This window comes from Physeter macrocephalus, chromosome 16, assembly GCF_002837175.3.
Source record: "Physeter macrocephalus isolate SW-GA chromosome 16, ASM283717v5, whole genome shotgun sequence".
NCBI classification, from domain to species: domain Eukaryota; kingdom Metazoa; phylum Chordata; class Mammalia; order Artiodactyla; family Physeteridae; genus Physeter; species Physeter macrocephalus.
This window is the reverse complement of record NC_041229.1, coordinates 49719218-49746561: the sequence shown is the minus strand read 5'-3', so window position 1 is coordinate 49746561 and position 27344 is coordinate 49719218. Positions and strand designations below refer to the sequence as shown.

The 27344-nt window shown below is 39.5% G+C and overlaps 2 protein-coding genes across 9 annotated transcripts in view; one reads left to right on the top strand and one right to left on the bottom strand.

The window, feature by feature from the left end:
- CCDC90B (coiled-coil domain containing 90B) overlaps window positions 1–27344 on the bottom strand; it is a 62030-nt gene that overhangs the window by 10463 nt on the left and 24223 nt on the right. For 2 of the 6 annotated variants that reach the window (XM_024131565.3, XM_055078657.1), the window contains exons 2-8: window positions 16376–16495; window positions 14076–14179; window positions 9424–9525; window positions 8185–8226; window positions 8014–8085; window positions 7866–7919; window positions 5893–6007 (exon numbers count right to left, since the gene is read on the bottom strand). In XM_024131565.3, the coding sequence (XP_023987333.1) occupies window positions 5893–6007; window positions 7866–7919; window positions 8014–8085; window positions 8185–8226; window positions 9424–9525; window positions 14076–14179; window positions 16376–16495 (609 nt within the window). The other 4 variants (XM_055078656.1, XM_024131564.3, XM_055078655.1 and 1 more) reach the window with 4 other exon arrangements.
- The window catches only part of ANKRD42 (ankyrin repeat domain 42), a 101476-nt gene that overhangs the window by 69599 nt on the left and 4533 nt on the right, over window positions 1–27344 (top strand). For 2 of the 3 annotated variants that reach the window (XR_008615358.1, XM_055078653.1), the window contains one exon: window positions 12001–12127. The exons of the other annotated variant lie outside the window; for it this stretch is intronic. Coding sequence is in view for 1 of the 2 variants with exons in the window: in XM_055078653.1 (XP_054934628.1) it covers window positions 12001–12073 (73 nt within the window). In the remaining variant the exon portion in view is untranslated. Of the gene's footprint in view, window positions 1–12000; window positions 12128–27344 lie in introns of those variants that run through there. 3 annotated transcript variants of the gene reach the window in all.

Below are 27344 nucleotides of genomic sequence, written 5' to 3'. Positions count from 1 at the left end.
CAAGACTGAACCAGGAAGAATTAGAAAATATAAACAGACATATCACAAATAATGAAATTGATACCATAATTAAAAATCTTCCAACAAACAGAAGTCCAGGACCAGATAGCTTCACAGGTGAATTCTATCAAACATTTAGAGAAGAGCTAACACCAATCCTTCTCAAACTCTTCCAAAAAACTGCAGAGGGAGAAACACTCCCAAATTCATTCTATGAAGCCACAATCACCCTGATACCAAAACTAGAAAAAGATATCACAAAAAAAGAAAATTGCAGACCAATATCACTGTTGAACATACATGTAAAAATCCTGAACAAAATACTAGCAAACAGAATCCAACAGCACATTAAAAGGATCATACACCATGATCAAGTGAGATTTATCCTGGGGATGCAAGGATTCTTCAATATACGCAAATCAATCTATGTGATATACCACATTAACAAATTAAGGAATAAAAACCATATGACCACCTCAATAGATGCAGAAAAAGCTTTTGACAAAATTCAACACCCGTTTATGATAAAAACTCTCCAGAAAATGGGCATAGAGGGAACCTACCTCAACATAATAAAGGCCATATATGACAAACCTACAGCAAGCATCATATTCAATGCTGAAAAACTGAAAGCATTTCCTCTAAGATCAGGAAGAAGATAAGGATGTCCACTCTTGCCACTCTTATTCAACGCAGTTTTGGAAGTCCTAGCCACAGCAATCAGAGAAGAAAAAGAAATAAAAGGAATACAAATTGGAAAAGAAGAAGTAAAACTGTCACTATTTGCCAATGACATGATACTATACATAGAAAATCCTAAAGATGCCACCAGAATACTACTAGAACTTATCAATGAATTTGGTAAGGTCGCAGGATACAAAATGCACAGAAATCTCTGGCATTCCTATACACCAACAGCGAAAAATCAGAAAGAGAAATTAAGGAAACACTCCCATTTACCACTGCAACAAAAAGAATAAAATACCTAGGAATAAATCTGCCTAAGGAGGTGAAAGACTTGTACTCAAAAAACTATAAAACACTGATGAAAGAAATCAAAGATGACATAAACAGAGAAATATACCATGTTCTTTGATTGGAAGAATCTATATTGTGAAAATGACTATACTACCCAAAGCAATCTACAGATTCAGTGCAATCCCTATCAAACTACCAATGGCATTCGTCACAAAATTAGAACAAAAAAGTCTTACAATTTGTATGGAAACACAAAAGACCCCGAATAGCCAAAGCTATCTTGAGAAAGAAAAACAGAGTTGGAGGAATCAGGCTCCCTGACTTCAAACTATCCACAAAGCTACAGTAATCAAGACAGTACAGATGGCCAAGAGGCACATGAAAAGATGCTCAACATCACTAATTATTAGAGAAATGAAAATCAAAACTACAGTGAGGTATATCACCTCATGCCAGTCAGAATGGCCAGTATCAAAAAAGTTAGAAACAATAAATGCTGGAAAGGGTGTGGTGAAAAGGGAACCCTCCTACACTGTTGGTGGGAATGTAAATTGATACAACCACTATGGAAAACAGTATGGAGTTTCCTTAGAAAACTAAAAATAGAACTACCATACGACCCAGCAATCCCACTACTGGGCATACACCCTGAGGAGACAATAATTCAAAAAGAGACATGCACCACAATGTTCACTGCAGCACTAATTACAATAGCCAGGACATGGAACCAACCTAAATGCCCATCAACAGATGAATGGATAAAGATGATGTGGCACATATATACAATGGAATATTACTCAGCCATAAAAAGAAATGAAACTGAGTTATTTGTAGTGAGGTGGATGGACCTAGAGTCTGTCATACAGAGTAAGTCAGAAAGAGAAAAACAAATACCTTTATGCTAATGCATATATATGGAATCTTAAAAAAAAATGGTACTGATGAACCTAGTTGCAGGGCAGGAATAAAGAGGTAGGCATAGAGAATGGACTTGAGGACATGGGGTGGGAGGGCAAAGCTGGGACAAAGTGAGAGTAGCATCGACATATATACACTACTGAATGTAAAACAGTTGGCTGGTGGGAAGCAGCAGCATAGTACAGGGAGATTGGCTTGGTGCTTTGTGATGACCTAGAGGGGTGGGATAGAGAGAATGGAAGGGAGGCTCAAGAGGGAGGGGATATGGGGACATGTGTATGCATATGGCTGATTCGCTTTGTTGTGCAACAGAAACTAACACAGTATGGTGAAGCAATTATTAAAAAAAAAAGTTAATGGCAAAAAGAAAAAATGATTTCATAATTATTAAAAATTTATAAATAAAAAATGAAATTTTAATGGAAACCCTTTAAAAACACTCAATGAGGTAGAAGAAAAGGCAGAGAAAGCATCAGGCTTTTTATTTTTTTTAAGTTTATTTATTTAATAATTTATTTGTGTTTGGCTGTATTGGGTCTTCATTGCTGCCTGTGGGCTTCCTCTAGTTGTGGCAAGCGGGGGGATACTCTTTGTTGCGGTGCATGGGATTCTCACTGTGGTGGCTTCTCATTGCGGAGCATGGGCTCTAGGAGCACAGGCTTCAGTAGTTGTGGCACGTGGGCTCAGTAGTTGTGGCTCGCGGGGTTAGTTGCTCCGTGGCATGTGGGATCTTCCCGGACCAGGGCTAGAACCTGTGTCTCCTGCATTGGCAGGTGGATTCTTAACCACTGTGCCACCAGGGAAGGCCCGCACCAGGCTTTTTAAACAGTTAATATACCACCTGCTCTCTATGTTACATCATTCTGGATAGAAAACCTTTCTGTTCTCCTTAAGAAGGTGAATTTGGGTGAGGCTTTTAGGGACTCCCTAGATTCTAGTCTGTTTAAACAGCCATGATTTTAAAATAGAGACTCTGAGATGAAGAGCAAACTTCTATGATTAAAGATACAAGAGGGACTTCCCTAGTGGCACAGTGGTTAAGAATCTGCCTGCTGATGCAGGGGACACGGGTTTGAGCCCTGGTCTGGCAAGATCCCACGTGCCGCGGAGCAACTAAGCCCATGCGCCACAACTACTGAGCCTGTGCTCTAGAGCCCCCCCGTGCCACAACTACTGAGCCCGTGCACCTAGAGCCCGTGCTCCGCAACAAGACAAGCTACTGCAATGAGAAGCCCGCGCACTGCAACGATGAGTAGCCCCCGCTTGCCGCAACTAGAGAAAGCCCACACGCAGCCAAACAATTAAAAAAAAAGACATGAGAAACAAACAGCCTTTCATAGTTAAGGCTATCCTATTTTTAATGTGTAAATCTAATTATACATTATCCCATTTGATCACACTACTTACTGAAACTTGATTAATGACAAGATCATTTCCTTAATTTTAAGAAATGGGATTAGGTCTCTCTGAGACACCCGGGGAAGCTGGACAGTTGAGGAGAAAGAATAACACTTAGAGTTTCTTGTCTTGTTGCCACTGGTCAATTATACATTCTCTCATTTGATCCTGCTACTCCTTACCATGTTCCAGATAGTGTGCTAAAGAATTTCATGTATCACCTTATTTATCCATAATTAAAACCCTATGAGGTTGGTGATACTATTCCCATCATACAGATGAGGCAACAAGCCCGAAGTTTTACTGCTAGCAAGTGGTGGAAGCAGGACTCAACACTATGTGTTACCTGTCTCCAAGGTAGTTGCTGTTACTCTTAAAAATAAAGGGTGGTGCCTTCAGAACTGTTAGTTGTAAATCCTCAGTGAAAAAAAGGAAAGGAAGATAACTCCTTAGGTAAATACACTAGAAGAAGCTGAGTGGAATACAAAGCTCTTCCTAACCTGGGGTGCTTTGAGGTCTATTTTGAAAGTGGGAATAAACACTGCAAACTGCGCTGATTTGGCATTTCCCATTAGCATTCCTATTGGACAGAAGATCTCTGGTTCCAGAGACTTTGCTAGAATAGGGGTTTTCAAAACTTGTTTTAGCCTTAGAACCCTTTCTTCAAATGGATCTTAGAGGCTAAGTCATTCAAGCTGAAGAGAGGAAGGGGGAGTCGGGCTGTGCATCAGCTGAGGGCTAGGGGCTCCGTCTCTCCTCCTGCTGCTGCTTCAACATAATTAGTGCCTACCCAGAAAATCACTGACGGTATAAAGCAGCAATTTTATTTTGGACAATTCAATAACATAAAATTTTTAAATGTGCCTATCTTTTTGACCCCAATTTTTAGATGTGCATAAGCAATTTATTATATAGAAATACTAGCATGAGGGCATAAAGGGGTGTGTATTTACTCACACATATATATGGCTATTCGGTCCAATACTTTTTTAAAAGAAATTTATTTATTTTATTTATTTTTGGCTGCATTGGGTCTTCGTTGCTGCACGTGGGCTTTCTCTAGTTGTGGCGAGCAGGGGCTTCTCTTGTTGCGGTGCACGGGCTCTAGGCACACGGGCTTCTGTAGTTGTAGCACGGGCTCTAGAGTGCAGGCTCAGTAGTTGTGGTGCACGGGCTTCATTGCTCCGCGGCATGTGGGATCTTCCCGGACCAGGGCTCGAACCCGTGTCCCCCGTGTTGGCAGGTGGATTCTTAACTACTGGCGCCACCAGGGAAGCCCGCAATATCGTTTTTAATAAAAACATTTGGGAGCAGAATGTCTGTTAGTAGAGGTTTGGATAAATAAATTATGGTATTTTCATACAATGGAATAGTATGTTTTCTAGTGAAAAAAAGTCTAGGGCTTCCCTGGTGGCGCAGTGGTTGGGAGTCCGCCTGCCGATGCAGGGGACGCAGGTTTGTGCCCCGGTCCGGGAGGGTCCCGCATGCCGCGGAGCGGCTGGGCCTGTGGGCCGTGGCCGCTGGGCCTGCGCATCTGGAGCCTGTGCTCCGCAAAGAGAGAGGCCACGGCAGTGAGAGGCCCGCGTACAGCAAAAAAAAGTCTACATGTATTCATGTGGAAAGATAATCAAGGCATTTGGTTAAATTTTTAGAAGTTGTACTCTGTACAGTATCATCTAATTACTATTTTAAAAATCTGGGCTTCCCTGGTGGTGCAGTGGTTGAGAGTCCGCCTGCCGATGCAGGGGACACGGGTTCGTGCCCTGGTCCGGGAAGATCCCACATGCCGTGGAGCGGCTGGACCCGTGAGCTATGGCCGCTGAGCCTGCGCATCCGGAGCCTGTGCTCCGCAACGGGAGAGGCCACAACAGTGAGAGGCCTGCATACCACAAAAAAAAATAAAAATAAAAAAATTAAAAAAATCTGCAATGTTCACATAATAGAAGGAAAAGCCTAGAAAGATATATACTACTAATAGTAAATACATATGGGGAGGGAGAAGGCTTTCACTTTTACTTTATTGCTTTTGAATTATATGAACAATTTAGGATGAAAATATATTACTTTTTTATACAAAGAAAAATGTACTACTCGACTAGGGCATTCTTTCTAACTCCTTGGGGCTCTGTAAATTGGTAAGGACACATGGTACTTGAGGAACTCAGTATGTGACAATCTAAGTTTGGGTAGTATCCCTGCTCTGTCAGTTGGATTCAAGATAGGAGGTAGTTTTTGCCCCTTTGCTTGCTGTGGTTTTTAATGGTCTATATCTATATCTATATCTATTTTGGTGATCTTTATCTAAAAATACCCAGTGTATCTTTGCATCATTTTGTACTTGTGTTTATGTTTATCTTTGACATCCATATGCTTTTTCCTATTAGGAGGATGCAGAGTTCCCTGTTAAACTTATATCCTAAATTTATTGCCTATTAAACTTACATTTTCCAAGTACTCCAGGGAACCAAACAATAAAGGAGATCTGTTACAGCTCCTCCATTTTTTCTTCTGTGCCCCATGGCTACCTTGGGAGGTAGGAGCTAATAAGTCCGAAAATCAAATGACAGTAATTCCTTTCTCTGACAAACACAGCCTTACCTGCAAGGTAACGAATTGTCTCAAGCTTGTTAGACTCCATTAGGGTTTTTAAAGAAGCAATTTCAGTGTCAATTTTGTTACCGGTCTCTGAAATAATACCTCTGGTTTTGGTATCCTGTAGTAATTAAGAATAAGACAATTAAATTTTGTCCCTGTGTATCATGGAGAAAAATGTTTACTTTAGAAATCCTCACTTATGGGCTAATTTTGTGTAACAAAAGTTTTAAGTGGGGAAACACAATAAAAAAGCACAGTGATATTAAAAAGAAAAAACACTACATGAATATTACAAATTGACAAAAAGTATTCCTTCTACTTTGATATTTGGAGACTATTTCTTAGGATTATCACATTCTGGGCACATTCTACTAAAAACCTCACAGGAAGATACGGGCATACCTCATTTTATTGTGCTTCGAAGATGCTGCATGTTTTTTTTTAAACAAATTGAAGCTTTGTGGCAACCCTGAGTCAAACAAGTGTATCGGCGCCATTTTTCCATGAGCATTTGCTCACTTCATGTCTCTGTGTCACATTTTGGTGATTCTTGCAATACTTCAAACTTTTTCATTATTACTATATTTATTATGGTGATCTGTGATCAGTGATCTCTGATGTTACTATTGCAAAAGATTACCACGCACTGACAGCTCAGAAGATGGTTAGCATCTTTGTAGCAGTTATTTTTAAATTAAGGTATGGATATTGTTTATTTAGACATAGTGCTACTGTACACTTAATAAACTACAGTATATTGTAAACATAACTTTTATATGCACTGGGAAACCAAAAAATTTGTGTGACTCACTTTATTTCAGTATTTGCTTTATTGCTGTTGTCTGGAAATGGACCTGCAATACCTCTGAGGTATGCCTGTATTTGAGACCTAAATATATGAGGATAAACTAAGAAGCAAAAATGTTAGTCACAGAACTATCACCTTATGTGTATAAAGTCCTTAGGATATCATAGTAAAACTTTAAATATATTTTGCAAAAGGAAAAACCAACTGGGTTTATAATATGAACTGGCACCAATATTAAAGGAGATGGCAGAAATGCTTGTTGGGTAACACTGAATGGCAGAAATGCTTGTTGGGTAATACTGAATGATATATGCATAGGGAGTAAGGGGTAGAAGGAGAAATAAGATGATATTTAGAGCTCAGAAATTAGCTGGGAGAGAATTTGTTGATTTCCTTGTTTATCTCCTTTATCTGGCCAAGAAGTTAGAGAAGGGAATAGGCTGCTTAGAATGGCAAATGGGACCTTCGCGTCTACTGAATTATAATCAAGAGTGATGTCTCTTATGTTAGACTGTAGACCGAGTGACTTTTAACTTTTAAGAAAAGGACTAGGCTGAGTAAGAAAGCTAGGTTTTACTCAGCCACAGAGATTGAATAATGATTACAATTTAGGATTACTGAGAGGTAAACAGTAGTTATGAATATGGAGTTTAGAATCCAGGTTGACATCTGGCTCTACCACTTTTTAGTTGTGTGACCTTAACTTCCTTCTGCCTCACTTTCCAAATTGGTAGAATGGGAATAGAGTGCCTACCTCACACAGAGGCTGATATGAGGATTAAATAAATTAATAGACAAAAAAGGTAAGTAAAACAGTATCTAACATAAAATTTTTTTATTTGACTGAACCTAGGCATTCATTGAAATATTAATTGTGAATCCTTGTCTTTTTAAAAAAATAGTTCTCTTCCATATAAAAATAATTTAGTTAAAAAAAAGTATGCTACCTGGAAAGCTTGATTCTGACTCAGAAGTCACAGCTCAGGTACTACCAACCACCTGGTAGCAGCTTCCCCCAAAGTACTGGTTAACTATAATAGCTATGAGGAAATCATGGATTCTATAGGGCTAGCTTGTTGAAGTCCAAACTTATAAAATGATACACATAACGGCAGTTACATAAGGCATGAGAGCTATACAGAAGAGAAACTTTTACATAGCAGCTTACATTTTTGGTAAATTCTGTGGTTGCCTCCATAAGTTTCTTTTCTTGATCTGTAAACTAAACGATATGGTTTATCAAGAGGTTAAAAAAAGAAGACTAAAAGGAATTAAAAAGAAGTAAGCGCAAAAAAGTACATTTAAAAGCACATTACCATATCTGTTACTCTGCTCCTTTCTAGGTTGATATCCAGTTTATTATCTGCTCTGATTCGACTGGTTTCATTCTTTAAAGAAAATAAAAATATTAAAAAAGTGATCTTGTAATGAATATTTGTTCTGAAATTAATGAACTATTCTGAAGTGGGGAAAAAAGTTTCACTTACTATCAGTTGTTGCTTAACTTGTTCTAATTCAATTTTCATTTTCTAGGTATAAAGAAAGATCACACACAATTGGTGTTAAACTAAAAGTCCATATTATGATTTATTTTTAAAAATCTGAAACCCTGCATAAGCAAAAATTGGACATTCTATGGATTTCTGATACATTATCTGATTAAGAATAAAGACAAAAAAAGAACTAATAGTTCATCGTATTCAGAAAATAATTATGAACATAACATTAGACAATGTATTTATGTTTCAATATAGTAGTCCCCCCGATCCACTGGGGATATGTTCCAAGAACCCAAGTGGATGAAACCTCGAATAGTACTGAACCCTATACGTACTATGTTTTTCCTTATACTAATGGGTAGGTAGCATATACAGTGTGGATACACTGGACAAAGAGATGATTCATGTCCTGGGGGGAAGAGAGTGGGATGGTGAAACATTTCATCATGCTACTCAGAACAGTGTGACATAAACATATGAATTGTTTATTTCTGGAATTTTCCACTTAATATTTTCAGACTGCAGTTCACCACAAGTAACTAAAACTGTGGAAAGCGAAAATGCAGATAAGGGGGGACCTACTGTATTCTACTTAAAAAAAAAAAAAGATTGACATTCTTTTTTTTTTTTTTTTTTTTTTTTGTTGCGGAGCACAGGCTCTGGACGCGCAGGCTCAGCGGCCATGGCTCACGGGCCTAGCCGCTCCGCGGCATGTGGGATCTTCCCAGACCAGGGCACGAACCCGTGTCCCCTGCATCGGCAGGCGGACTCTCAACCACTGCGCCACCAGGGAAGCCCAAGATTGATATTATAAATTTTAAAATATTTTAAGCTAGTGGGTAACAACAAAGTTCTGACTGAATTACAGAAACATTTTTCTCTTAAGTGACAAAATAATTATTACAGAACCAAAAAAATGGAAATTGCCACATTACTGTCAGTTCTGAGAACATTATTCTGAACTACAGAATAAAATAAAATAAAATATATGTAGCTCAAAGATTTCCTCTTTTATGTGACCTGTATAAGATACAACTGTCGTTCTTCAGTATGCAAGAAACTATGATGTATACATAGATTAGGTATGGTTAAACATGTATACTTTTATATAAAAACTTGCTAATAATTATTTAATAACCACATGAAATTGTTTTGGGATCCTATTCTTCACCAGGTAGGGTACTTATGAAATCAGTTATTTTATTAATAAATTGAGACTTGTATCACCTGGTTCTCTGCTCGCAGATTTGCAAATTCACTTTTCTCTAGGATGACCATGTCTTTCCTGATGGAGTCCAAATGAGCCATTAACTGTTGTACTGTTATTTCCTAAAATGCAAAATTAAAATAACCGAGTGATGCCATCCCCTTGCATGGAATTGTTCATGAAACTTTAAAAAAATTATTGTCTTGCTACAAGGTATAATGTTGCTTGGCTAAGTAAAAAACAAAACAAAACATATGAAACCTATGTATCTACTTAACCTCGAAGAGTTCCTCAGCAAATACTCTTTTTTTGTTTATTTATTTCAAATTTATTTTATTTATTTATTTATTTTTGGCTGTGTTGGGTCTTCGTTGCTGTGCACAAGCTTTCTCTAGTTGCATCGAGCTGGGGCTACTCTTAATTGCAGCATGTGGGCTTCTCATTGCGGTGGCTTCTCTTGTTGCGGAGCACGGGCTGCAGGCGTGTGGACTTCAGTAGTCGCAGCACGTGGGCTCAGCAGTTGTGGCTCGCAGGCTCCAGAGCACAGGCTCAGTAGTTGTGGCACACGGGCTTAGGTGCTCCGCGGCATGTGGGATCTTCCCGGACCAGGGCTCGAACCTGTGTCCCCTGCCTTGGCAGGCGGACTCTTAACCACTGTGCCACCAGGGAAGCCCTGTTTATTTATTTTTAAAATATCTACATGGGAAAGTTTTTATCTTTCTTTTTTTTTTTTTTTTTTTTTAATTTTTATTTTTTGGCTGTGCTGCATGTGGGATCTTGGTTCCCGACCAGGGATCAAACCTGCACCCCAGGCAGCGGAAGCAGAGTCTTAGCCACTGGACTGCCAGGGAAGTTGATTTTGAAGGATCTACCATCAGAAATTTCTAGGATACTGAATAAGACTTAGAAGTCAGGTAATAAAATAGAAGTATGGTTTAAATAATTGTCAGTATAACATAGTTTGGTTTAAATTCCTGAGTATCTTTCCTATACTTGGCACTACAAAGAATTTGTGAAAGAAAAGGTGGCCCCTATCTGATAAAGTTTTTAGTTAACACCTCCGTCACCACACAAGTTCTTTCTTCTTTTTTTAAAATTTATTTTATTTATTTATTTTTGGCTGCGTTGGGTCTTCATTGCTGTGTGTGGGCTTTCTCTAGTTGCAGCGAGCGGGGGCTACTCTTTGTTGTGGTGCACGGGCTTCTCATTGCGGTGGCTTCTCTTGTTGCGGAGCATGGGCTCTAGGTGCGCAGGCTTCAGGAGTGGTGGTGAACAGCCTTCAGGAGTTAGTGGGCTCTAGAGCACAGTCTCAGTAGCTGTGGTGCACGGGCTTAGTTGCTCTGCGGCATGTGGGATCTTCCCAGACTAGGGATCGAACCTGGGTCCCATGCATTGGCAGGCGGATTCTTAACCACTGCACCACCAGGGAAGCCCTATCTGATAGACTTATAAACTTTTACTTTGCTAGGGAGGGACATTTTTGTAGAAATGATTTAAAGCAGTCTTACAAGGAAAATATAACTTTCACCACTAAACTTCTCAAAATCGTGTAGCTTGCCGACTCATCTTTTATCCCTTTTTAATCAAAAGAAAAAGTAGATGAAGGTGTAACCTTGAAAAAGACCCTCTATAACAGGGTTTATAAACAAAACAGAAAAACCCAAACAAGAACAGAATGACTAGTGGAACTCCCATTTTGTCATAGTTTGTGGCTAGGAGTGCATAGTTGGGGTTACAGTCCTCCACTGACCACAATATGGGTGAGAAAGGCTACTTCAAAACTGCCTTGACGTTTAGAAAACAGGCTACAGTAGTTCCAGATGCATGGCTATGGAATGACTCAGTCTTCAAAGGTTCTGGAATGCACACATCTTCTCCAAAAACAGCTCTCAGATGGCACAGCCACATAGACTGGAGGTTAAAAATGTGAGTTCTGGAGTCAGGCTGCCTGGGTTTGAATCCAAACGCTGCCATTTACTATGACCCTTTGACCTCCTCTTTGCTGAAATGGGAATAATAACTACCTATACCTTATAGAGTTGTTTTAAGGATTAAATGATATAATGCATGTAAAATGCTTACAGTAATACTTAGTGCACAGTTAGCATTCGATGAATGTGATGAGACAGGTGTCTAATGGCTGAAGCAGGACAGTGTGACTCCAATGTTCTGATGTGGAGGGATTTTTGCTTTAAATATTCTTCCTATCATAAAATTAAAAAGTATTTTTTACTGTGTACAGTAGACATCCCTGACTCTAATGCCTTCCCTAACCCTCATCTATATTATTGGGGAGGAGGTTCATTTTCTTTTATGCAGTTCTGCTTGAAATATTCATGAGAATTACCTCAGAAGTCATATAGAAGTGGCCTCTAGGGGTTGTCGGTCTTGTTCCCGCCAAATATCATTATGAAGGAGTTCTAAGACATTAACTATAATATTATTTTTGTTTAAGTCTTTAATGTTATTTTATTACCAGAACTACATAGAGAAGAGTAGAAAATGTAACTACATACTTCTTATAGACTCTGAACTTGAGAATAAGGAATTACTGTACTGTGACTCTAAACTCTATCTCCCTTTCCGCCTTTAAATAGTTTGGGAATTTGGTGTATGTGCTTGGCTGCGGAGCCAATGGGGCGAAGCTACCATCTGTGGGATTATGACTGAACGCCTCTAAGTCAGAATCCCGCCCAGGCGGAACGATACGGCAGCGCCGCGGGAGCCTTGGTTGGCCTCGGATAGCCGGTCCCCCGCCGTCCCCGCCGGCGGGCCGCCGCCCGCGTCCCGCCGCGCGTTGGGACCGGCGTCCGGCCGCGCGTCGGGACCGGGGTCCGGTGCGGAGAGCCCTTCGTCCTGGGACACGGGGTGCGGCCGGAAAGGCGGCCGCCCCCTCGCCCGTCACGCACCGCACGTTCGTGGGGAACCTGGTGCTAAACCATTCGTAGACGACCTGCTTCTGGGTCGGGGTTTCGTACGTAGCAGAGCAGCTCCCTCGCTGCGATCTATTGAAAGTCAGCCCTCGACACAAGGGTTTGTAAAAAAAAAAAAACAAAAAAACAAAACAAAACAAACAAATAAATAAATAAATAGTTTGGGACTCAAAAAGCCTATAAGATAGCACGTATGTCCATCTTCAAAAACTTTAAGTGGAAAAATATAATCCAGTCAAATCTATTAAGTGTGATCATTGTAACTACTGTGGAGCCACCAGAGAATATGAATGTTATTCAGACTGTAAGCAAATTCAGAATATAACCGAAGTCTCAGACTGAGCACACTTGACTTAGCATGGCTCTTTCTGAATTGATCAAGTATGAAGCTTGTTTGCCTCATGGCCTATGGCTCAAGGATGAAATGGGATTTTGATTTCATACACCAGTAATAAAAAACCCAAAAGTTCAGTAGTAGTGTTCCTACATCCAACCCTACATTTTAAATGTAAGATTAAATGGCCCTGGCAGCATAAAAATTCCTCAAACAACAGTTTTAATTCACTGATTATATTACAGAGAAACTTAAAAATCTGATTTAAGAGTACCATTAGCTCTTTCAGGATAGCTCAGGTTTGGGGGGATTAAATGAGTGGCTTTTTCTTTGGTGGATTTAATGGTCTGTTATGATCCTGAATAAATTTAGCTAAAATAATACACATACAAATTTAAAGTTAAGTTAAATCTAGGGGCTGAATGCTTTTAATTCTAAATACATAATTAATTGAATATTACAGTAAAAATCTTTTTAAAATTTCGCTCTTTCATGACCTTTAAAGTAATTACATTTTATGCAAGAGCTCCTAATTTTATGTAAGAAAAAAATCCTAATATTTCTCTGCTGTGAAATATTTATCTGAAGAAGAAAGCCTAAATTTAAAAAATTAAAATTAAAAACATATAACCAGAGAAAGAAAACATTCTTAAACACAGTAATTAATTCATGATTGACAGATTATGAATTATTATTCTACAGTTAAGTTCATTTAGCTTATTCTATCCTTCATATAAAATTATTGCTTTTTGTCCATAGCACCACAGTGACAACTCTTGCAAATTACTGAACCTCTCTGATCCTTTCTTCAGTGGTAAAACAGAATAATTCTACCTACTTTTCAAGGTTGTTAGAGAGATTAAATAAGATCATATATGAGCAGTCCCCAGCACTGCCTCTCACTTCTTAAGTTCTTAGTAAATGGTTTTACTTGGCGTTTAAGGATCCAGGTATCTGGTCAGATTAAAGCATCTTAGCCAGGTGATTTATGGACTCCTTCCCAGCCATGTAAGTCCCTTCCAGGTTTCCAACTTTGTGAAAATTAACCAGAATATACACATGACTGCAGTAAAGTGGTCAGCTCTTCTATTGTGGTGGGCTTTCTATGTGGAAAAAGTTGTTTCACTAACAACCTACCACCATCCCATGACTCAAATAATATAATTATCTTACACAATGAAAGATTTGACAAAATTTTACTCTTTGTTGTTACCATAATTTTGTGATGATCATTCTAACTCCTCAGTCTCTCTGGATACTGACTTTGCTACATGTTTTTTGTTTTTGGTTCCTTTAGAGAGAATAATAAGATGCAGGTGTGTTTAGAAGGTGGGTGGGTAAACAGAGATGCAGTTATGAAAAAGGTTGATGAAACTGTCAGAAGTGATAAAAATGAAAACATTACCTGTTGAGCTTGAGTGACCATCTCCTTATAGATAGTATCGAGGCTGACATTTGATAAAATGGTTAATGCTGATACAATTGTTTCTGCTTGTGCTTTGTCAAATCCTACAAGCGGCAAATAGGTATTTATATTTTTTAAAAAGTGCACATCCTTCTCAAAATAGACAGCTAGAATAACTTCTATCATTTAAATTTTCATGCAGTTGACTCTTGAACACATGGATTTGAACGGAGTGGGTCCACTTAGATGCAGATTTTTCTCAATAGTAAATACTACCATACCACACAATCTGTGGCTGGTTGAAGCTGTGGATGTGGAATTGCGGATACAGAGGGCCACTATAAAGTTACATGCAGATTTTTGACTACACAGGCGGTCGGTGCCCCAACCCGTGTTGTTCAAGGGTCAACTGCAGTCTTTTAAAAAAAATGGTTATAATTAAAAATCGACAGATTATGCTAAATTACTCTCTAAAAAGCACTCTCCAATTTTAATTCCACTGATTCAGTTCCCCACATTTACATCAACATGGGTATTACTAGTCTCTTTTGAGTGTATAATTGGCATGAAAATGGTATTGCATTATTATTTTAATTTATACTTAAATTTGCATTTCCTTGATTAAGCATCTTTACATATATTTATTGCTAATTTATTTTTCTATGAGCTGTTTATGGCCTTTGTCCATTTTTCTATAAAACTGCTTAACTTTTCTTACTGATTCATATGAATTCTTTGTATATTAAAGCAATAGGCTCATTGTCATATGTGTTGCTAACATTTTTCACCTTACGGATCATATCCTTTGATACACAGATTTAAATAAATATTTCTGTAGTCACATCTGTCAGTCTTTACTTTTACTTTCATTGCTTTTGAGTTTTATGTCTTGCTTCCTTACTCTAAAAGTCAAAAAATATTTCTATATTATATTTTTTGTAGTCTTTCTTTTTTTACATTTAGCTTTTAATCAATCTGGAATTCATTTTTCAGTAAGGGAATCTAATCTATTTTTTTCCAATGGCTAGTCATTTATCATAGCTCATTTATTAAACAGTCCTTCCTTTCCCTAATTTGTAATGCCTTCTTTATTGCTTTTTAAGACATAAGTTTCTGAATGCCATTCTATTCCATTAAATCAACTCTTCTATTCCTATAGTTTCACATACTTTAACTGTTTTGACATCTGGTAATTTTTTGTGACTGTTCTTTGATTTTCTTTTTTTCTAGTCTTAAACATTGTGCTTGTACTTCCACATAAACTTTAGTATCAGCCTAGAAACTACAGTTGTTTTTTTACATAATTGGAATCATTCTGCACATGTATCTTGAGCATTTCTCACATCAGTAAATATTCTTCAAGCTATACCATTTTCATGACTAAAATATTCTATTTTATGGATGGCTCATATTTAAATAGTGAGACTTTTTTTTTAACATCTTTATTGGAGTATAATTGCTTTAAAATGGTGTGTTAGTTTCTGCTTTATAACAAAGTGAATCAGTTAAACATACATCCCCATATCTCTTCCCTCTTGCACCTCCCTCCCTCCCACCCTCCCTATCCCACCCCTCTAGGTGGTCACAAACCACCGAGCTGATCTCCCTGTGCTATGCGGCTGCTTCCCTCTAGCTATCGGTTTTACATTTGGTAGTGTATATATGTCCATGCCACTCTCTCACTTTGTGCCAGTTTACCCTTCCCCCTCCCCGCATCCTCAAGTCCATTCTCTAGTAGGTCTGCATCTTTATTCCCGTCTTGCCCCTAGGTTCTACAAGACCTTTTTTTTTTTAGATTCCATATATATGTGTTAGCATACGGTATTTGTTTTTCTCTTTCTGACTTACTTCACTCTGTATGGAAGACTCTAGGTCCATCCACCTCACTCCAAATAACTCAATTTCGTTTCTTTTCATGGCTGATTAATATTCCATTGTATATATGTGTCACATCTTCTTTATCCATTCATCTGTTGATGGACACTTAGTTTGCTTCCATGTCTTGGCTATTGTAAATAGAGCAGCAATGACCATTGTGGTACATGACTCTTTTTGAATTATGGTTTTCTCAGGGTATATGCCCAGTAGTGGGATTGCTGTGTTGTATGGTAGTGCTATTTTTAGTTTTTTAAGGAACCTCCACCACAATGTTCACTGCAGCTCTATTTACAATAGCCAGGACATGGAAGCAACCTAAACAGTGACTCTTAATTGTTCATAATGGTGATGTTGTCTTGATTAGGTAATCTGTTATGAGTGCTGTTGATATTCTCCTTTCAAAAGGGACCCATGTTTCTTACCATGAGTTTCCAAGTCCTGAACCAATGCATGGGTATCAAAGGTTAATTTCCTTTGCTCTAAAGGAGTTATGTCCACTCGCCTCATATCATATCCTTCCTTGGTTGCGGTAGTGAAGAAATCTGAAAAGAGAAGGCAGTTTTTAACCGTTTTTTTTTTTTAACATCTTTATTGGAGTATAATTGCTTTACAATGGTGTGTTAGTTTCTGCTTTACAACAAAGTGAATCAGTTATACATATGTTCCCTAGAAGGCAGTTTTTTTTTGTAGTAACAAATAGAAGCATCACATTTTAGCTTCTAAAGCATTTACCCCCATCTATTTGTAATACAGTTCCAGCTCTTCTCCATGGGAATTCTGTAATTTCACGCAAGATAAAGGACTTATCTGAGCCCTTGATTCTTTTTTTTGGCCACGCCGTGCAGCATGCAGGATCTTAATTCCTCGACTAGGGATCAAACCCATACCCGCTGCATTGGGAGTGCAGTCTTAACCACTGGACTGCCAGGGAAGTCCCTGAGCCCCTGATTCTTTTTTTTTTTTTTTTGCCGTACGCGGGCCTCTCACTGTTGTGGCCTCTCCCGTTGCGGAGCACAGGCTCCGGACGCGCAGGCTCAGTGGCCATGGCTCACGGGCCCAGCCGCTCCGCGGCATGTGGGATCCTCCCGGACCGGGGCGCGAACCCGTGTCCCCTGCATCGGCAGGCGGACCCCCAACCACTGCGCCACCAGGGAAGCCCAGCACTTACTTTTAAGTCAATTAAATAGAGCTCTTTATAAATTTAATTTTGATAATATTTCCCAGAGATAGAGCTATTTCATACATATAATGTCTACACAGACACATAAACAGACAAGTTTAGAGATCTCATAGCTTCACTTTAAAAACTTAATTATGATTCACGTACTACAATGCAAATTTACTAGTTATTTATAACAGTTGGAGTAAGTTAAATTTCTTTGCTCAGATGACAAAGGCTTTACTATTTGTGGAAAAGACTTTTTAATATTTGTATTTGTCCTTGATAAACCCTTAAGGAGGCTATCAATTAGATTTTGGCTGAGGGAGCCTTTCCAGTGGTTTGAGTTTAAAAAGGCCACTTTTTTCCTTTTTCCCTCGTTGGTTTCAGGTTCTGAAACCTGACTGAGCTAATTAGGTTCAGTCTCAGATCACTGTGGGCTGTATTTACATTTCTGATTTATAGAGATTTGCAAGTCAAAGATGTTGCTTTTAATTCCACACAGAACGGGTCTGTCACCTAAATGATATTAAAAGATTAATTTGCCCAACTATATTTTCTTTAATTTTCTTTTTTATATCAGTGAGAAGATTTCCAACTAAACTGCAATTCAGGAGTTCTATGTTCTAGGATTTCAGGGCTTAATTTATCATGCCTTCAAAAGCTTGCATAAGGCATTCAACAAAGGCCCTCTTTCTCAGTTTTACTCGATACTGTATGCGCTCAGGTAATGCTACTGGTTTGCTTTAGCATGTTTAATTAATATTTCCTGAGGGGCAAATTCATATGCCCTGCCTTATAATACCAAGCAGGGGAAGCATTCGCCCGTGAAACATGTCTATTCCACGATATAATTAAGCAAAAGAGATGTAACTATCTTATATAAAGCCCACTTAAAATGGGTACATTTTTATAAATTTTCATCTCAATTCTATCAACTTTTATTCTTTTAACTTTAGTTTCCATTAGGACCCAATCAACAAGTGTAGGTCTTACAAGGAGTCCTAGAAGCCTTTCTTTTTATCCTGACCATTATATCTATTTTTGTATAAAAGGCTCTGGGATCCCCAGTGGGGGGTTGAGCCAAGGGTTTCAAGCCCTTTTCTCAATCTTTTAACTTTATTGGACTGTTGCCCCAAGTAAATGTTGGTCAGGTATCTGAGTGTAATTTTCTTCCAGCATCTTAAATATATAAATACATAAATATAAACAAACAAATAAATAAAACACTGAGATAAACAGAGTGGACTTGTCTGGGGCCCTGTAATGTTGGGGACAGCAAGGGATCCCTTTGGCCCATCCAACCTCAGGTAGTGCTGTATCAAACCTTTGATTTAATCCATTAATTTCCATTTTATTTACTCCATTTAAAAATAACCATCTAAAGATTTCTTTATTAATTTGGGACACGTCCCTTTAAAATTTCCACCTGGTTGGGAAAAAGTCTCTAGAATTTCCCTTCAGTTTTTTTTCCCCCTGTTAATCAATCTAGTTAACACGAATTATTCTAATGTTTTTAGTAGCATCTGTAAGACCCACTGAGGGGAAGTGGAGACCACAAACAAGGCTTCCCAAACCATTTGTATTTTTGGTTTGTTTTAAACTAAGGGAGTTTTCAGGTTAACCACTGCCAACTAAAAACTGGTATTTGCCATCTGCCTCTCTAAGGATTAAGTCACTAGCCACTGCAGTCACTGACCTTCAACACACCCTGAAAGGAGTTCAGGGCGGAGATCAGGAATGAGGCACTCTGTGCTTTGGGAAAAATTGACAGAACAGGCCTTCAGATAGTTAGATATTTTCAGGAGAAGATTTTATGAGCCCAAATTCTTGTATCTTTTCATATTTAGAAAAGCACTAAAATCATCAAGGGAGACATCTGCTTCTCATGACCAGCAGTAACCTGCGAAAATGTGTGCCTGACGGCACATATCCCCCTTCACTAAAATCATATATATACTGACCTTTCCCTCTACCTCTTTGGAGCAGTTCCTCAGATCTATCTGAGAGGCTGTCTCCTGGGCTATAGTCCTCATTATGCCCCCAATAAACCTTAATTCACAACTCTCATGTTGTGCATGTTTTTTTCAGTCAACACCATTATATGTATTTCCCACCTTTTGTTTTCCCCCCCATAGGTACCAATAAAACAGCTGTTTATAATGAGCTCTCTAAAAATTTACCAACTGAAGTTTCTCAAATTTGAAGGATCCATCATCTAGCCATTAATGAGATATATCTTAATAGTGACTCAAACCAGTAAGATGCAAGAGGCTTCCCTGCAGGAGAGTGCAAAAGGTGGCGCCTAAACAAGATCCAGAAAGTATACTCCCCAAAACAGTTAAGAAAGTAAAAGATTTCCTTGTACAGGTTGACTCAACAAAGGTTAAGATGGCAAAAAGCCCCTGAGAGTTGGTACAGTCACACAAAAGACTGCTCAGAATCCCAGTCTATTCAATAGGTTGCCAAATGTATACCATATGTGCACCTTTTGGATGGCAGAGACCAAGTTCTCAACACACACACACACACACACACACACACACACACACACACACCCCTACACGAAGATCAGGTAGTACATTTACATTTCAAAGACACAGGAAGAGAAATGCAAGTTCCCCCTAGAAGGGCTTTTGTTTAAGGTCAGAATTCTGAAAAGATATTTGTATCAAGCTGGCTTTGTCTAACTTAACTGTGTACACAAAAAAAGAGCTCCATCTTGGGAGACAGCAGCCAAGATGGTGGAGTAGAAAGACACTGAGCTCATCTCTTCTCACGAGCATAGCAAAATCACAACTATCTGCAGAGCAACCATTGATGAAAAAGACTGGAACCCACCAGAAAAGATCCTCTACAACTAAAGTCATAAAGAAGGAACCACAACAAGATGGAGAGAAGGGGTGAACACATGATATAATCAAATCCCATCTCCACAAACTGGAGAATAATTGTATTGCAGAGGTAATCTCACAGGAGTGAGATTTCTGAGCCCCACGTCAGGCTCTCCAGCCCGGGGGTCTGACACCTGTAACATGAGCCCCCAGAGCGTTTGACTTTGAAGGCTAATGGGGCTTAACTGTAGGAGCCCCGTAGGACTTGGGAGAATAAGAGACTTCACTCTTAAAGACCCACACAAAAATCTCACACACACCAGGACACAGGGCAAAGCAGTCACTCGACAGGCGCATGGGCCAGACCTACCTGCTGGTCTTGGAGAGTCTCCTGGAGAGGCGGTGAGGCGGGTGGCTGTGGCTCACCCTGGGGACATAGACACAGGTGGCAGAAACTGGGGAACATTCAGCTGTGTGAGCACTGCTGCTGCTGGCAGCTGCTATCTTGGCTCATTAGCCAAGACCTAGTACCACCCAACAGCCTGCAGGCACCAGTGCTGGGAAGCCTCAGGACAAACAACTAACTGGGCAGGGACATGGCTCCACCTATAAGCACTGAAGCTGCCTAAAGACTAAAAAGCCCACAGCCACCTCTAGACACACCCCTAGACAAAGCCCAGCCAACAGGAGGGCCAACTCCCAAATCCAACCACCAGTGGGCAGGCACTGGTCCCTCCTGCCAAGAAGCCTGCACAAGCCCTTAGACCAGCCTCACACACCAGGAGGCAGACACTAGAAGCAACAAACCTACAACCCTGCAGTGGAGGCCAGACCCTACCCTGGGGCCAGCTGGGTCCTGGCCCTACCCACTAGCAGGCCAATGCAAACTTTGGAACACCCTGGACCCCAGATCCAACAGTGTCAGGAACTGGCCCCACATCAACAATCTGAAATGAACTCTGGGATACCTGGGCCCTGCAGCCAGACTCCAGAACCAGCTCTGCCTGACAGCAGCCTGGCACTAACACCAGGATCTGGCTTCACTTGCCAGTGGGTGGGCAACAGCTCAGGAGACTTTGGGACCCTGACTCCACCTACCAGTGAGTGAGCACTAGCCTTGGGACCCCTTAGGATTCTGTGACCATCCACGTTGTGACCAGGCCCCACTAAATAGCAGGTAGCAGCATCCACACAAGGCAGGCTGTGGCAACCAACTAGATTAGGGGCCAACCAAACCTACCAGACTGCCCACACGGCCCTCTTAGGGGGAACCCCTAGAGCACATAGCTTGGGTGACAAGAGAGGAGTGCACCGCTGGGATGCACAGGATGCCGCCTACAGAGGGCCATTTCTCCAAGGTAACTAACCTGCCACATACATAAAAATACAAATAGCAAGTCAGACAAAGTGAGATAGCAGAGGAATACATGCCTGATGAAGGAACAAGATAAAACCACAGGAGAAGTAACTGATGTGGAAATAGGCAATCTACGCAAGAAAGAGTTCAGGGTAATGACTGTAAAGATAATCAAAGAACTTGGGAGGAGAATGGATAAACACAGAGAGAAGTTAGAAGTTTTTAATGAAGAGGTAGAATATACAAAGGACAACCAAGCAGAGATGAAGAATACAATAAGTGAAATGAAAATTACACTAGAATGAATTAATAGTAGACTAAATGATTCAGAAGAACAGGTCAGCTAGAAGACAGTGTAAATCACTATAGCGGAACAAAAAAAGAATGAAAAGAAATGAGGACAGTTTAAGAGACCTCTGGGAAAACATCAGCACAATAATATTGCATTATAGGGGTCCCAGAAGAGGAGACAGAGAGGGCCGGAGAAAATATTTGAAGAGACAGTAGCTGAAAACCTCCTTAACCTGGGAAAGGAAACAGTCATCCAAGTCCAGGAAGTGCAGAGATTCCCATAGAGTATTAACCCAAAGAGGAACACACCAAGACATTGTAATCATAATGACAAAATTAAAGATAAAGACAGAATACTAAAAGCAACAAGGGAAAATCAACAAAAAACATACAAGGGAACTCCCATAAGGCTATCAGCTGATTTTTCAGCAGACCTTTGCAGCCCAGAAGGGAGTGGCACAATATATTTAAAGTGATGAAAGGGGAAAACTTACAACCAAGAATACTCTACCCAGCAAGGTTCTCATTCAGACTCAATGGAGAAATCAAAAGCTTTACAGACAAGCAAAAGCTAAAAGAACTGAGTACCACCAAACCAGCTTTACAACAAATGATAAAGGAATTTCTCTAGATGATAAAGAAAAGACCACCTAGAAGCTAGAAACAAGAAAACAACTAAAAACAAGAAAATTACAAAATGAAAAAGCTCACCAGTAAAGGCAAACATACAGTAAAGGTAGGAGATCATCCACACACAAAGCCAGTAGGGAGTTTAAAAGACGAAAGTGGTAAAATCATGTGTATCCACAACAAGCAGTTAAGGGATACACAAAACAATTAAATGTAAAATATGATATCAAAAACAGTAATTGTGGGGACTTCACTGGCAGTCTAGCGGTTAAGGCTCTGTGCTCCCAATGCAGGGGGCATGGGGTCGATCCCTGGTCAAGGAACTAAGATCCCGCATGCCGTGCAGTGCGGCCAAAAAAACCCAAAAGCAAAACCAAAAACAAACGAAAAAACTCCCGGTAACTGTGAGGGGAAGAGAGTACAAATGAAGGGTATTTAAAACGCATTTGAAATTAAGAGAGCAGCAACTTAAAACAATCATCTATATACATAGACTGCTATACAAAAACCTCATGAGGGACGTCCCTGGTGGTCCAGTGGTTGGGATGCTGCGCTTCCAATGCAGGGGGCGCAGGTTTGAACCCTGGTTGGGGAACTAAGATCCTACATGCCACATGGCCAAAAAAATAAAAAAAAATAAAAAAAAATAAAAAAAAATAAAAATAAGAAAAAAACCTCATGGTACCCGCCAACCAAAAACTTATAATGGATCTACACACAAGAAAGAAAAAGGGGACTTCCCTAGTGGCGCAGTGGTTAAAAATCCACCTGCCAATGTAGGGGACACAGGTGCCAGCCCTGGTCCGGAAAGATCCCACATGCTGTGGAGCAACTAAACCTGTGCGCCACAACTACTGAGATTGCACTCTAGAGCCCACAAGCCACAACTACTGAAGCCCATGCGCCTAGAGCCCATGCTCCGCAACAAAAGAAGCCACCGCGATGAGAAGCCCACGCACCAAGACAAAGAGCAGCCCCCACTAGCCACAACTAGAGAAAGGCCACACACAGCAACGAAGACCCAATGCAGCCAAAAATAAATAAATAAATTTATTTTTTAAAAAAAGAAAAGAAAAAGGAATCCAAACACAACACTAAATATAGTCATCAAATCACAAGAGAAGTGAACAAAAGAAGGGGGAAATAAAAGACTTACAAAAGTCCAGAACAGTTAACAAAATGGCAATAAGAACATATATATAGTTAATTACCTTAAGTGTAAATGGATTAAATGCTCCAACCAAAAGACACAGACTGGCTGAATGGATACAAAAACAAGACCCGCATGTATGCTAACTACAAGAGACTCACTTTAGATCTAGAGAAACATACAAACTGAAAGTGATGGAAAAGGTATTCCATGCAAATGGTAATCAAAAGAAAGCCAGAGTAGCAATACTTATATCAGACAAAATAGACTTTAAAATAATGACTGTCACAAGAGAAAAAGAAAGACACTACAAAATGATCAAAGGATCAATCCAAGAGGAAGATATAACAACTGAAAATATATATACACCCAACATAGGAGCACCTCAAAATATAAGACAAATATTAACAGACAAAGGAGGAATTGACAGTAACACAATAACAACAGGGGGACTTTAACTTACATGTTACATCAATGGACAGGTCATACAGACAGAAACACAGGCCTTAAATAACACACTGGATGAAATGGGCTTAATTGATATTTATTGAGCATTTCACCTGAAAGAAGTAGAATAAACATCCTTTTCTCATGCACATGGAACAATCTCCAGGATAGATCACAAGCTAGGCCACAAAACAAGCCTTGATAAATTTTAAAAATTGAAATCATATCAAGCATTTTTTTCTTACCACAACACTATAAGACTAGAAATCAACTACAAGAAAAAAACTGCAAAAAACACAAATAGGTCAAGGCTAAACAATACGCTACTAAACAAATACCTGATAAAAAGGAAAATGACAACATGATGATCCAAAACCTATGGATGCAGCAAAAGCAATTCTAAGTAATACAAGCTTACCTCAGGAAACAAGAAAAATCTCAAATAACTTTACATCTAAAGCAACTAGAGAAAGAATAAACAAAACCCAAAGTTAGTAGGAGGAAAGAAATCATAAAGATCACAGCAGGAATAAATGAAATAGAGATGAAGAAAACAACAGAAAAGATCAATGAAACTAAAACCGAGTTCTTTGAAAAAATAAGCAAAATTGATAAACCTTTAGCCAAACTTATCAAGAAAAAAAGGGAGAGGGCCCAAATCAATAAAATCAGAAATGAATTAGGAGAAGTTACAACCAACACCACAGAGATACAAAGGACCATAAGAGACTACTACAGGGAATTATATGCCAATAAAGTGGACAACCTGAAAGAAATGGACAAATTCTTAGAAAGGTACACTCTCCCAAGACTAAAACAGGAATAGAAAATATGAACAGACCAAGTACCAGTACTGAAAATAATTAATTAAAAAACTCCCCAAAAATAAAAGTCCAGGACCAGATGGCTTTACAGGTGAAATCTACCAAACATTTGGAGGAGAGTTAACACCTACCCTTCTGAAACTATTTCAAAAAATTGCAGGGGCTTCCCTGGCGGCGAAGTTGTTGAGAATCTGCCTGCCAATGCAGGGGACGCGGGTTTGAGCCCTGGTCTGGGAAGATCCCACATGCCGCGGAGCAACTAGGCCCGTGAGCCACAACTACTGAGCCTGTGCATCTGGAGCCTGTGCTCCTCAACAAGAGAGGCCGCGACAGTGAGAGGCCTGCGCACGGCGATGAAGAGTGGCCCCCGCTTGCCGCAACTAGAGAAAGCCCTCGCACAGAAACGAAGACCCAACACACCCAAAGATAAATCAATCAATTAATTAATTAATTTTTAAAAATATTAAAAAAAAATTGCAGAGGAAGGAACGCTTCTGACCTCCTTCTATGAGGCCACCATCACCCTGATACCAAAATCAAAGCTATCACAAAGACGAAAACCATATTCACAGAAAGATAAACAAGATGAAAAGGCAGAAGGCTACATACCAGATGAAGGCACAAGATAAAACCCCAGAAAAACAACTAAATGAAGTGGAGATAGGCAACCTTCCAGAAAAAGAATTCAGAATAATGATAGTGAAGATGATCCAGGACCTCAGAAAAACAATGGAGGTAAAGATCGAGAAGATGCCAGAAATGTTTAACAAAGACCTAGAAGAATCAAAGAACAAACAAACAGAGATGAACAATACAATAACTGAAATGAAAACTACACTAGAAGGAATCAATAGCAGAATAACTGAGGCAGAAGAATGGACAAGTGACCTGGAAGACAGAATGGTGGAATTCACTGCTGCAGAAGAGAATAAAGAAAAGAGAATGAAAAGAAATGAAGACAATCTAAGAGACGTCTGGGACATTAAACGCAACAATAGTCACAATATAGGGGTCCCAGAAGAAGAGAGAGACAAAGGACCCGAGAAAATATTTGAAGAGATTATAGTCGAAAACTTCCCTAACATGGGAAAGGAAATAGCCACCCAAGTCCAGGAAGCACAGAGAGTCCCATACAGGATAAACCCAAGGAGAAACATGCCAAAACACATAGTAATCAAATGGACAAAAATTAAAGACAAGGAAAAATTACTGAAAGCAGCAAGGGAAAAACGACAAATAACATACACGAGAACTCCCATAAGCTTAACAGCTGATTTCTCAGCAGAAACTCTACAAACCAGAAGGGAGTGGCATGCTATACTTAAAGTGATGAAAGGAAAAAATCTACAAACAAGATTACTCTACCCAGCAAGGATCTCATTCAGATTCGATGGAGAAATCAAAAGCTTTACAGACAAGCAAAAGCGAAGAGAATTCAGCACCACCAACCAGCACTATAACAAATGCCAAAGGAACTTCTCTAAGTGGGAAACACAAGAAAAGAAAAGGACCTACAAAAACAAACCCAGGGCTTCCCTGGTGGCGCAGTGGTTGAGGGTCCACCTGCCGATGCAGGGGGCATGGGTTTGTGCCCCGGTCCGGGAGGGTCCCGCGTGCCGTGAAGCGGCTGGGCCCGTGGGCCATGGCCGCTGGGCCTGCGTGTCTGGAGCCTGTGCTCCGCAACGGGAGAGGCCGCGACGGTGAGAGGCCCACGTACCACAAAAAAATAAACAAACAAACAAACAAACCCAAAACAATAAAGAAAATGGTCATAGTAACATACATATCGATAATTACCTTAAACGTGAATGGATTAAATGCTCCAACCAAAAGAAACAGGCTTGCTTAATGGATACAAAAACAAGACCCATATATATACTGTCTACAAGTGACCCACTTCAGACCTAGGGACATATACAGACTGAAAGTGAGGGGACGGAAAAAGATATTCCAAGCAAATGGAAATCAAAAGAAGGCTGGAGTAGCAATACTCATATCAGATAAAATAGACTTCAAAATAAAGAATGTTACAAGAGACAAGGAAGGACACTACATAATGATCAAGGGATCAATCCAAGAAAAAGTTATAACAATTATAAATATATATGTACCCAACATAGGAGCACCTCAATACATAAGGCAACTGCTAACAGCTATAAAAGAGGAAATCAACAGTGACACAATAATAGTGGGGGACTTTAACACCTCACTTACACCAATGGACAGATCATCCAAACAGAAAATTAATAAGGAAACGCAAGCTTTAAATGACACAATAGACCAAATAGATTTATTTGAAATTTATAGGACATTCCATCCAAAAACAGAAGATTACACTTTCTTCTCAAGTGTGCACGGAACATTCTCCAGGATAGATCACATCTTGGGTCACAATTCTAAGAGGGAAGTTTATAGCTATACAAGCCTACCTCAAGAAACAAGAAATATCTCAAATAAACAATCTAACCTTACACCTAATGGAACTACAGAAAGAAGAAAAAACAAAACCCAAAGTTAGCAGAAAGAAAGAAATCATAAAGATCGGCAGAAATAAATGAAATAAAAACAAAGAAAACAATAGCAAAGATTAATAAAACTAAAAGCTGGTTCTTTGAGAAGATAAACAAAATTGATAAACCACTGGCCAGACTCATCAAGAAAAAAAAGGAGAAGACTCAAATCAATAGAATTAGAAATGA